General features: G+C 42.1%; 1 protein-coding gene across 1 annotated transcript in view; it reads right to left on the bottom strand.

Moving 5' to 3' along the window:
- LOC132191615 (polyribonucleotide nucleotidyltransferase 1, chloroplastic) overlaps positions 1 to 13,133 on the bottom strand; it is a 45,201-nt gene extending 32,068 nt beyond the window's left edge. The window contains exons 1-4 of the mRNA XM_059606700.1: positions 12,794 to 13,133; positions 11,849 to 11,917; positions 3,773 to 3,879; positions 3,031 to 3,073 (exon numbers count right to left, since the gene is read on the bottom strand). Coding sequence (XP_059462683.1) covers positions 3,031 to 3,073; positions 3,773 to 3,879; positions 11,849 to 11,917; positions 12,794 to 13,069 — 495 coding nt within the window. The 5' untranslated portion in view covers positions 13,070 to 13,133. The remainder of the gene's footprint in view (positions 1 to 3,030; positions 3,074 to 3,772; positions 3,880 to 11,848; positions 11,918 to 12,793) is intronic.

Below are 13,133 nucleotides of genomic sequence, written 5' to 3'. Positions count from 1 at the left end.
ACTCACCCCCATTATCATATCGAATATTCTTGATGGAGGTGTTAAAATTGTGCCTAAACCATTCTATGAAACATTTGGAAAAATGAGAACACCTCACTTTTAGTTTTTAACACATATACCCATGTGGTTCGAGAAAAATCATCAATAAATGAAACAAACCAACGATAACCAGCTATAGAAACACCTAGGTAAGGGTCCCAAACATTAGTATGAACAATAACAAAAGGTGCAAAACTTTTATTAGGACTCAAAGGAAAATACACCCGATGGTTTTTGGCAAGTTCACGCGTTTCAAGTTGAAACTTAGAAATATTATTTTGCAAAAAGAGAGAAGGAAACATGGGCTATAACAACAGGAAAGAAGGATGCCCTAGTCGCTGATGCCATAACCATATCCTTGCAGCTAAGTCATCTACCCATACAACATGATAGGCATGTTTGAGCCAACAAGGACTTCGGGGTTGAGAGTCCAAGTAGTAGAGACCATCCCTTAGGCTACCACTACTAATCATCGTCCCTGAAACCATATCCTGAAAGAATCAGTAATGAGAATACAACACTACTCTACAATTCAAATCATGGGTAACACAAGCAAAAGATAAAAGTTAGCAGCAAAACCGGGAAAATGCAGGACCGGGGAAAGAGACGTAGAGGACGTTAAAGGAATGAACCCTTTACCAGATATGGGTGATACAGAACCATGAGCTATTTTGACTTTGATGATAAGATTAGAACAAGGAGGACAAACCAGTCAGATGATCTGAGGACCCCATAACAATGATCCAAGGTTCATCTGATTCAATGGAGTTGCATGCAATGCAAAGACGAAATTACTTTTGTGGGAAAAAGCAGAAGATGCAATGGTGAGCGAGTCCAGGCAAGACATAAGCCACGGAAGAGTCTCTACTTCCTTGCTAAATGCACCAATATCAGATGTAGAACTCAGAGTAGGAGTAGAAACAGTCACCTCTACTGTAGAAGAGTGATTTGCACAAGGTCGTGGTGCACCTAATGAGCAACCTCCTCTGCCTCTTGCAGGACGATCATGAGGTTTCCAACATGTATCCCAAGTATGTCGTGACCTACTACAATGACCACAAAAAAAGTTTGTCTTTTTCATCTAAGTAAGATCTAACGTCTTACCACCATCACGACTCTGGAATCCCCTTTGCCATTGCGTTGGGAGATAGAAGCTCGAGCAGAGTGTTCTTGGGCAGGAGAATGTAACATAGCATTGTACTGACTTTCTTCATTCTAAAAATATACAAATACCTCTAGAAGGGAAGGAAGAGGCTCATTTCCCAAGATTTGAACCCGAACCAGATCATACTCAGAATTACGGCCAACAAGGAACTCATAAATACACCCCCTCTTCTATCATCCTCTGAATTTCTACTCAGTCTACAGCGCCCGTTGACTGAAAGTTCTAATAATGGTCCAGCTCTTGCCACAAACTCCATAGCTTATGGAAATAGACGACAACAGACCATTCACATTGGGTTGTCCCGTGAATCTGACACTTCAGTTCATAAATTTGAGCAGCATTCCCTATCTTTGAATAGGTTTGAGCAGTTGCATCCCAAATCTCCTTTGCAGTGCGGAGAAATAAATTACCCTTATTAATATCTAGGTGCATAGAATAGCCACGACATAATAGTAGAATTTTCTGCTTTCCATTAATCATAAGAATCATCTAATCCTACTTCTTGAATTTTACCATTCAAGTATCTCATTTTCCCTCTACTCTTGATATACAAAAGAGTATATTTTGACCAAGCAAGATAATTGAGCCCATCCAATTTCACAATTGTTATTTGGAGTGTTGTATTTTCACCATGAGAGGTCACCTGACTATCTACCCCTTGTAGTGAATTTTTGTGGTTTGATTTATTTCTGACATTTTGAAATAGACATCCACCCTACCAAAAAATTCTACTACAAGACTAGGCTCAACGAAAAAAAAAAAACTAACCAATGCAAATCATATAGTATGTAAGCGTAAAAAATAGAACAACAATTTTTTCCTGTTCCTTTTTTCTTTTTTATATTGCTCTAAACGATCAATCATTTAGTAAGGTTACTTATCGTTTAGTCGGAAACGACCGGTCGTTTGGGTCCATTATGTACAACACGTCGTTTTGCTCATGGCTATACGACCCACCATTTCAACCTTCATATTGAACAACATGTCGTTCAATTTCTCCTCTACCGTCATTGCACACATTGCACACAGACACCGAAAAATTTCATGACCAGATCAAAACACTGCAATTTCTCAAGAAAACACCTCATATTTCACCTTCAAGCACTCTCACCCTCATACAATCGCCTATTGTCCACCCAGACCAATTGTAAACAAACACATGGTCGTTCTAGACTCTTAAATCAACTTTCAAGGCTTTAAGTTTATGAGCCAAAATAAAGTTCAGGGAGCCTTGAAAATAATAATTAAGTCCACCACTGTTTCACCTTGTCCACAAAACCCTTGGCCTTTAACCACATATTCTCAAACTTAAAATTTATTGTACCACCCTGAACGCCTTGACAATCAAGAAGAATGGGAAAATGGTCTGAGCAAAGCCTAGGTAACCTATTCTAAAAAAAATTAGGAAAATAGGCTTCCCAATTCAGAAAGACAGGAATGAATGTGTGTGCAAGATCACATCTCACTGGTGGGGGTGCTAACCTAATTATTGCTATGAAACTAATTATCAAAAGCTTTGAGACAAAAATATTTTTGAGTTAAATGCACCAAAAAAAGAGTGAGTTGCAGTTAACAACCTTTTGCACTAAAAGTTATTTGGTTCTCTTTGTTCTTGGCCACCTAAGTCTCACAGATACAAAGGCAAAACTTCACGAACTTTCCAACACAAGCTAATTCAAATCCAAATCAAGCTCATAAGAACGAATATAGAAATAGCAATCACATCATGTTAAAATCTTAAGTGGAATTTCCATAATTTAGCAAGACAGCTTCACGTACCTACTGGGACAAATGATTCTTATACTCAAAAAGTTAAGGACAAGTACCTCATGATCTTTTGTCCTCCCTTCTCGTTTGAAAAACCCACCACTAAGAAAATAACAGACATAAGGTATAGAAATAGTACGTCTTAATCTAGCACGTAAAATAATGAGGAAAATACACTTAATCCCCCCAAACGACCCATTTGCACTTAAACCACCAAACTTTAAAATGTAACACCTAACCCCATCAAACTACCACTTTGTTATAAGTTACATCCTTTGTTAGCATATGGAGTTCAAATGGACGGAAATGCCACAGGCGACGCGCACATGCTAGCTTTCTTATTTGAAATCTCCAAATCAGTCCTAAAAATTATACAAACTAACCAAAAAAAAGGGGGCGGGGGGTGAAGCTTGAAGGAGTGGCCGCACCCCAATAATGGTTTCAAGGGTTATGCGGACACCATCAACACTGATTTCAAGGGTGGCCAAACCACCCCGTCAAGAATGTGCCACCCCCCTCTTCATTTTTTTCTTTTGTTTTTTCTTTATATTGTTTTATATTTTTTGAGATAATTGAGGAATTTCAAGTCAAAATTAGCATGTGCGTGTCACATGTGGCACTTTCCGTCCATTTTATGCCAAATGCTAATTGAGGGTGTAATTTGCAACAAATTGGAGTCTAAGGGGTCAAGTGTCATTTTCTAAAATTTGGTAGTCTAAGTGCAAACAAGGTGTAAGTTTGGGGGTTAAGTGCAATTTCCCTTAAAATAATTATTAAAAAAAAAAAAGGTGCAAGACATACCTAGTCCGACCTGCTGCTGAGAAACGCTCTTGATAATTGACAAATAAAGGAAAAAAATCTGAAGGCTCGCTTGGAACATCAGCCAAACAAACAGATGTGTACACAATCTGCAAGAAGAAAAAGAAAAAATTGTTAGTTCTCCACAAGCTTGAAAATTCAACGTCAAAAATGAAAATCCTGGTTACGTTTAATTAATTGCATGATAGCACCTAGATGGAGTCTAATTGTGAACAACATAATCGATAAATTTATTCCTTCTCTACACCAAACATCAATGATTATGTTTTGGTAATATAATCAAAGGGCCCTTTCACCTTTTTTTATTATTATTATTTTTCTTCTTTTCTTTTTCTTTTTTTTTCTTTTTTTGGAGTGGGGAGAGCAATGCTAGACTTATTTCCCATAACTATCCTTCTTTAATCCTTCCAATCGATGGAGAAAAAACACGGGGAGGGGGGAAGAGAGGGGGGCCAATACAAATAAAATCGACCAAATTCAAAAGACAAGGTTGTGTAGGATCCAATCACTGCATATATAAGATAAATATCACTATTGTCCCAAAACCTTCAATTGATAGAAAATTATAAATTTAATAATTTAATTAATATTCTAGCACTTCTCATCTTCCCACGAGTAAACCTAATTACAACACATGGAATATTTAACTGAAATAAAAGATATAATGTGGAGTCACATTTCAAACTCAAGAATACCACTCTGATATCATGTTAAATCAATAATTGTCTCAAAAACTTAAGTTGATGGGAAACAATAAATTTAATCATTTAATATAACAAATAATTGGTCAAGAATAATTTTCCTGATTAACTAGAATAGAATTGGAATAGATATTTGTTTATTTATAAAAGAAACAATGTAATAATCTAGAAGGGCTCTCTTCCAACTTCGCCTGAGTACAGGCGCGTGGGTGGCGCATGTTTACTTTTGGGTGTCTAGCTTGTTAGTTGTCTGGGTAGCGTTATGGCTGATTCGAGAAAGTGGATTGTGGAGTCCAAAACTTTTGAGTTACTGATTAAGAGTGGGGCTTCAGGGGTGAGAATTTTTGAAAAAGGTAATAGGAAACAAAAAACCATCTTCCTGCAGAAGGATAAGTTGGTGTGGTTGGCACGCATTATAGAGGACTTGGTGGCAATGGATTCTTCTGAGGTTTTTTGGGACCAATCCAGAGCAGGATATCCACGGATAATCGCACAGAAACGTGCTAACAGACATGGGCGGTTCCCAACAGTAGAAGAATATGATGGTAGGCAAAGGAGTGGCTCGATCATTATTCCAGAAGGACGTTATGGTCAAGGATGGACACGTCTCATATCGGAGGTGTGTCTGGCTAAGTCTTCCCTGTGTGAGTCTAGGGAGGTCAGGAAAGTTTATAAGAATTATGATGTAGGGGGGAGAAGAAGGAGCTATGTGAAAGTTTTGGGGTCATCGCTGCAGTCGACAAAGGACTGTTTCAATGATTTTGCTGAGCCAATAGCAGGGTGCCAAGGTGGTTGAAGGAGGTTTCTGCAGAGAAGGATAAGCAAGTCCAGCTTTCTACTATACAGGAGGAAGGTTTGCACGAGTCCTTAATCCCGGTGAGGTCGGACAGTGGCGGTATGGAGGGCCCGAAGAAGAACCAATCCTTTGGTGGGGAGGGAACGTGCAACCCAAAGGTAAAGGAGCCACTGGATGTTCACTACGGAGCTCCGGCGAGCAGGTCGACCACCACGACGAGGCTGACAGCTTCAGAATGTGGTGCTAATCACGTGAAGGAATGGGAGGGGGAAGGTAGCCACGACGTGTAGGCCTGGTTTAGTGTAAAAGTTGATCTAACTAATGCAAAGGAGTCGTTGAGAAGATTGAGAGGCGAGGTGGATGTGGGGCTTGACAGAATTAAAAGGGCTATCAGTTTTGTGGAGGACCTGAGTGTTTTTCCTAGGTCTGGTGGGTCTTGCGATTATGAGCTAGCTGGAGGGGACAAACATAAGAAAGGAGTAGCCCAGCCCAAGAAGGTTACTAGGGGAAGGCCCAAGCACGGTATGAGTCTTCAGTCGGTAAAGATGTATTTTAGGAGGAAAATTGCCCAGCCCGTGGAGAAAGGGAAGGCATCGGACAGAGGACCGAAGCTGGTTGGTGTGCCGGACAGTCCGTAGGGAGGTCCTAACGCTCCGGTGGGCTTCGCCGGTAACGCAGTAAGTCCCGATGTTAGGTCGTTGTACTGCGACAAGGAGGCCCATGCCGGTTCTGTCCTGCAGATTGTCTACGTCTCTAGTAGAGGTGCCGACAGAGGTAGTTTTGTCCAGTGAGGGGGCGGCGAGGAAGATTCCGGCAAGGGATGGTGGTCTGGGAGATGTTCCGATGGTGGGTTCCAAGTTCAAGGCTATGGCGACGTTGGAATTAAGCGATCAAGCATCGGGTTCTCCGGTAGGTGAGTTGGACTGCTTGACGGGAGGTCCAAAGACTTCAGTGGGAGTCGCCGGTATCTCTATTAGTCCCGATTTTAGGTTGTTGTTCTGCGACAGGGAGGCCCAGATCGGTTCAGCCCTGGAGATAGCCTCCACATCTCCAGCAGAGGTGCCGACAAAGGAAGATTTGCCCAGTGAGGGGGCGGCGAGGAAGATTCCGGCAAGGGATGGTGTTTCGGGAGATATCTTGACGGCATGCTCCATGTTCAAGGATACGGCAATGATGGAGTTAAGAGTTCAAGTATCGGGTTCTCCGATTAAGACGCAGGGGCTTCTAACCAGTCTTGCCGACCAAGGTTCACTGAAGGGGGTCTAGAGCGTCTCTAGACCAGGGATTCTGGGTAAGCAGCCTGGTAAGGGAGAGTCTCCGGAATCCTCTAGTTCTGCTGCCGGTGACGGTGAGGAGGCCGGGAGGGGAGGTTCTCTGGGGAGCAGCCCCGGTGAACAGCCTCTGGGTGTTTCTGTGTTGGGTATTCTGGGTAAGGAGCCGGGGCGTTGCATATCACAGCTTGATAACTTGGGTGGAGTTTCTATAGCAGTGGAGGGCTCTATTTCCCAGGAATCTTTTGTCCCAGATTCTGTACAGGAAATGCAGTTGGAGGTGCAGGAGAGGAATTTTATCATTAAGGCATGCAAGGAAGTTGGCCTATCTTGTGATGGAGAGGAAGGAAAGCTTGAAGAGACCATTGGGGTGCTTATGGCTGACAACAAAGGCAAAGAAGTGGAGAGGGAAGTGTGCACTCTTGCAGTCAAAAAAGGTAAGAGGGAGCTTATTAATTTGCAGTCTTCTGTTAATTTTTTGGAGCATTCGTCAAGGGACAGGAATAAGGGGAGGGTCAATCGAGTTAAATCATGAAGCTTAAAATTCTGTCATGGAATGTGAGAGGTTTGAATGAGAGGGATAAATGGTTGAGGGTTAGGAATTTGCTTAGAAGCTGGAAGGCAGATGTTGTTTGTTTCCAAGAGAAGAAGATGGACTTTATTTCGTATAACTTAGTGAGGAGCTTATGGGGATGACCGTATGTGGAGTGGTGCTTTGTTCCTTCCATTGGAGTTTCGGGGGGTATTTTGCTCATGTGGGACAAGAGGCCTATTGAGAAGGTTGATGTAGTGTTGGGAAGTTATGTGGCGGCTTACTCCTTCAAGAATGTTAAGGATGGTTTTGAGTGGGCGTTTGCGGGGGTATATGGTCCTAACAAAGTAAATGCTAGGTGTTTTCTTTGGGAGGAGCTGGCAGGGGTCATGAGCTGCTGGGACATGCCGTGGTGTATCGGTGGGGATTTCAATGTCACCCTTTATCCTAGTGAAAGGTCGAGGGGAGCTTATTCACGGTCGGCAATGAGGGATTTTGGTGAGTTCATATCGGAACAAGGCCTCATGGACCTTCCCTTAGTGGGGGGGGGGGGGTTTCTACTTGGTCAAACAACAATTCTTGATATAGGCTTGACCGTTTTCTTGTCTCTCCGGATTGGGAAGCCCGCCATCCGGACTTGCGTCAGAAGAGGATGCTACGGGTATGTTCCCATCATGCCCCTATTATTTTGGATTGTAACTCTCAGGGGGGAGGCAAAAAGCCTTTCAAATTTGAGAATATGTGGCTCAAAGTGGAGGGTTTTGTGGACAAAGTGCGCAGCTGTTGGGACTCGTATCATTTTCAAGGCACTCCGAGTTTCATTCTTTCCAAAAAGATGCAAGCTCTAAAGTGGGACATTAGGAGATGGAATGCTCAAGACTTTGGCAACGTAGGGGTTTGTATTAAGGCTCGTATGGAAGATCTTAAAGCTCTGGATAGGGTGGAGGAAGAGAGAGGTTTATCCATGGAAGAGAGCGAGAAGAAAAGGGTGCTCGCAAGGGAGTTAGAAATTTCCCTCCTTCAAAAAGAAATCAGTTGGAGGCAAAAATCTAGAATCCGTTGGTTGAAAGAGGGCGACAAGTGTACTAAATTCTTCCATCGGATTGCTAATGCCAATCGTAGACAGAATTATACTGAGTCTCTGAACATTCATGGCACTACTACCTCTTATCAAGAGGCTATTAGTAATCATATTACTCGCTTTTATGAGACGCTCTTCACAGAGACTCTCAGTTGGAGACCGAGGTTGGATAATCTTCATTTTGATATGTTGGAGGAGGAAGAGTCTTCTAGTCTGGAAGTTCCTTCTGAGGAAAGGGATGTGTGGGAGGTGGTCAAAAAAATGGATAGGGATAAGACGCCAGGCCCGTTGCTGGGAGGTGATCAAAAAGGACGTCATGGCTATTTTTGTGGAGTTCTATGATCGAGGTAAATTCGAAAAAAGTCTCAATGCTACGTTCATTGCTCTTATTCCAAAGTCGCATAGGGCATCCGATCTGAAGGACTTCCATCCTATTAGCCTTGTGGGGAGGATTTATAAGATCATTGCGAAGGTTTTAGCCAATAGAATGAGGGGAGTCATGAACCGGGTCATCTCCAACCCGCAGAACGCTTTCGTCAAAGGTAGACATATTTTGGATTCGGTGCTTATTGCCAATGAATGCCTGGACAGCCGTCTCAGATCTGGGGATCCCAATCTCTTGTGTATGTTGGATATGGAGAAGGCTTATGATCACATGAACTGGAAGCTTTTACTCTATTTATTAAAAAGGTGCGGCTTCGGTGAGAAATGGTGCTCTTGGATTGAACATTGTATCTCGTCGGTGCGGTTCTCGGTGTTGATCAATGGTTCGCCTTCCAGTTTCTTTGTGAGCTCGCGTGGGGTTAGATAAGGTGACCCTCTTTCGCCTTTTTTGTTCATTATGGTCATGGAGGCCTTCAGCAGGATGATTAATGCCTCTATTAGTAGGGGTTTCATCAACGGGTTCTATGTGGGTGCCAGGGAGCAAGAGCGGGTTTCTGTTTCCCATCTTCTTTTTGTTGATGATACGCTGGTGTTTAGTGGGGCAACTTCTGAACATGTTAGATTTATTAAAGCCCTCATTATTGGCTTTGAGGCGGTATCAGGGTTAAAAGTTAATCGGGCCAAGTCTGTTTGGGTCCCAGTCGAAAATTCGGTAGAGACGGATGAGTTGGCTAGCGTTTTGGGTTGTGGTACTAGTTCTTTACCCTTGAAGTATCTGGGTCTTCCTTCAAGTAGTTGGCTAGTTGGGATGACATGTTGGAGAAAATTGCTAGAAGGTTGGCCCCTTGGAAGCGTTCATATTTGTCCAAGGGGACGAGGCTTACCCTCATCAAGAGCACCTTATCCAATCTCCCCACCTATTTTTTGTCTCTTTTCCCCATCCCTATTTCCATGGCAAATCGCATTGAGAAAATTCAACAAGATTTTTTATGGGGGGGGTTCAAGGACGAGCCTAAGTTCCATTTGGTCAGTTGGCTTGAGGTTTGTTCTCCGATTGTTGAGGGAGGTCTAGGGATTCAGAGCTTGCGTCTTTTCAATCAAGCTCTCTTGAGGAAATGGTTATGGAGATTTGCAAATGAGGAAGAAGCTTGGTGGAGAAGTATCTTGGTGGCAAAGCATGGGGTGGATTGGGGTGGTTGGCGTTCAAATGGTCCTCGAGGAATGCATGGGGTGGGGTTATGGAAACACATTTGTGGGGGTTGGAGGTCGTTTCGGTGCCACTTCAGATTAGTTCCTGGTTTAGAGGGGAAGGTCAAATTTTGGGAGGATTGTTGGTGTGGTGAGACGTCTCTCAAGGATGCCTTTCTGGGTCTTTTTAATATTGCTTGCAACAAGGATGCTTCCATTGCGGATATCCGGGAGTGTGTAAATGGGATGGTTCACTGGAACGTTACTTTTACCCGTAGTATTCATGATTTGGAGGAGATGGCCTTAGACTCTTTCTGGCCTTATGTCCAATACTTATCAAAAAAAAAAAAAACTCTTTCTTCTCGCTCTTGTATTCGTCTTCGATTCGGGGGGGGAAGGGGAGGACCGAATGTGGTGGATCCCTTCAAGAAAAGGGAAGTTCGAGGTTCGTTCCTTCTATAGGATGCTTGCCTTTAAGGAGCCTAACCATTTCCCGTAGAGAAGCATTTGGCGCACTAAGGCTCCTTCGAGAGTGGCATTTTTCGCATGGTCGGCTGCCCTTGGGAAACCTCTCACGCTGGATAATGTTCGGAAGAGAGGCATTGTTGTGATTAATCGATGTTGATTGTGTGAGGCGGATGGGGAGTCCGTGGATCATCTCTTCCTTCATTGTGGGGTAGCGCGCAAGTTGTGGGATGTTATCTTCTCTCACTTTAACATGAGTCGGGTTATGCTTAAAAGCATCAAGGAGATGTTTGCTAGTTGGTGGGCGGGAGGTAGATCTAGTAGTGATGTGGTTTGGAAGATGGCTCCCCTTTGTCTTCTATGGTGTCTTTGGAAAGAAAGGAATGCGAGATGCTTCGAGGATTTGTCAAGGAACCTTGAGGACCTTATTCACTTCTTTTTGTACACTTTATTCACATGGACTGCAGGCTGGCTTGCTCCTTTAGTGATCAATTTTCCTGATTTTCTCTTTATGTTCTCTTCTTCTTTCTCCCCTACTTAGTCGCTCTCTTGTATACTACCTATGTACTTGGGTTGCGCCCCTCTGCGCTCTTTAATGCATTATTACTTATAAAAAAAAAAAAAAAAATTGGAATAGATAATAAAGGCAATTTTCACAAAGTGAAGGCTTAGAGGATCTCCAACAAATGGTAAAACATAAAGATTGCATAAGTAATCCACATAGCTATTAGCACCAGACCAAGCATTGTCATGCTTTAAAGGGTTACTAGTCCAACCACAGGATCAATCAGCCAAGCCCATTAAGTTGGCCAACACAAACACCAAGAGACAAAAGTAGGGACACAATTAGAACCGGGTCTACTGCCATTCCCATCCATAGATGTATGCATTGAGTTTCTGGAGTAAGTTATCAACGACAGAATCATAGGAATTGGTAAGCCTGCCCAAGAAATAAGCCATGTCATTTAGCTGCACATAGAATAAATGGCCTGACAACCTGTGACTCCCTTTGAAAAGTAATAGGAGGGGATGCCTTCGGAAGAACACCATAGTCTATTCATGTTTCTCACTATCTTATCTCATACAGTAATAGCTACATACTTAAGAAGTGAAACCCTATTAAGTAATATATGGTTTCAGCTTGCAACACAAACAGCCACTCTTAGGAGCCAAAGGACAATAAGGTCATGCTATGATAGTGTCATTATACCTTCCAATCTTAGCACTTTCAATTCAGCATTCTTCATTCCTAGAGGCTAGGTTCACGGTATAAAAAATTTCATCAACTTCTTAAAAGATAGCCAAAGTTTAACACCCCAATTATATATTGGGAAAATGAGTAACTCACAAAGAGTGATAGTGCAGATGTGGCTAGCGCTTTCTCTGAGTTGTAACAAAACTCCTCTCCTTATAAAAATCCATGTGGATCTCACAAGAGGGACAAAATATACAATTACCAAAAAGAAAATTTTAAGTCTAGCTAGTTAAAATGAACTTCTTATCCACAAGAATCAAGCTGCAATCAATTCCTGCCCATATATATCTCTCTATGTGGAGAGGAAAACAGAGACAAAGATGGAAAGATGTGTTATATATATTTCATGCGTGAATGTAATGCTAGTGAACAAAGAAGAACTTACAGTTTCCCCATCTGTTACTGTAACAGCACCACTAGTTTGTCTCCCTATACGGCCTGTCTCAACCAAAATCTGCAAAGATTCCAATTGGAAATCAGAAATTTATCCAAACAAACATAAATTAGAAAACCGTTTTTACAAACAGAAATTCACACCAGAATTCTAAATACAATTGAAATCCATTGAAAAGAACACTCCTGAAATTTAAAGACCTTTTTGGAGCAAGATGAGTATAGTCTAAGAGGAATGCAAAGAAAGGTTTAAATGGTCGGTAAGGTTCTGTTTATTTTCACCAAAAATTTCCACAAAAAAACTATTTCAACGTGAATTTAAATTTCTAAGGGTAGAGGAATACAACTGTAGAACGTTCCACCCTGTGAAAGATACAAGTGCTAAGCTACAATGACAAACACCCCATCAAACAAAAAAGGGTTGCGCTCCAAGCTAGCTTCCTAGAGATAAAAAGTTGTCAAATTTAAGAAGCATCTCCATCTAGATTGCTAGGGCAGGAGTTAGACATTTCATCAAATTATACATGCCCTTCAATACAACATAGACCATTTACAAAATCCCAAAGGGACCCACAAAGCATTGAAACCAAAATCCTTCAAAAGATCAAGTCCTGACTGCACAGTACAAAACCACATTCAACAACTGCGCTTATTTACAGTATCCTTATTTCCGCTGAAAGCCCTACAAAGTAAAAAGCAGCACATTCTACAAGCTATCATTGAATTTCCGATTACACAAACCATTTTTTTCATTACCTGTCCTTAAAAACTATCCTAAGTAAAGTTTCCCCAAGATAAAGAACTGACCAAGAAAAACCCAACAAAAAAACAAATGCAAGATTTGATAAAAAAAAAAATGCAAAAACATTAAACAAAAAGAAAATAGAGAGAAAGAGGAAAAAGAAATGCACAATGCAAACTCAAATTTTGAACTTACATGTCTATCACCGACCGGGATTTTGACAGAGCATGGCTCGGAGAAACACAGCGGACCATCGCTCGGGACCGACTCCGAAGCTTGGGGTTCTGCCAAGGCTCTGATACAAAGAGAGCCCTTGCTCTGCTTTCTGAGTGAAATCAGAGATAAGGAGCGGGACTTGGATTTTTTTCGAAAGTGGGAACGATGTGGAGAGAGAAAAGGTTTGGAGTGTGAGAACTGAGAAGGGTGAGTGTAGTAGGCCCTGTTGCAGAGGGTGCTCGTGCTTGCCAACATTTTGCTCTCTTCCTGCTGCTCCTGTGAGGGTTGAAGAGCGAGCGAGAGAGTGTCTGCCAGACTT

The sequence above is a fragment of the Corylus avellana genome, chromosome ca9, assembly GCF_901000735.1.
Source record: "Corylus avellana chromosome ca9, CavTom2PMs-1.0".
NCBI lineage: Eukaryota > Viridiplantae > Streptophyta > Magnoliopsida > Fagales > Betulaceae > Corylus > Corylus avellana.
This window is presented reverse-complemented; position numbering and strand designations above follow the sequence as displayed.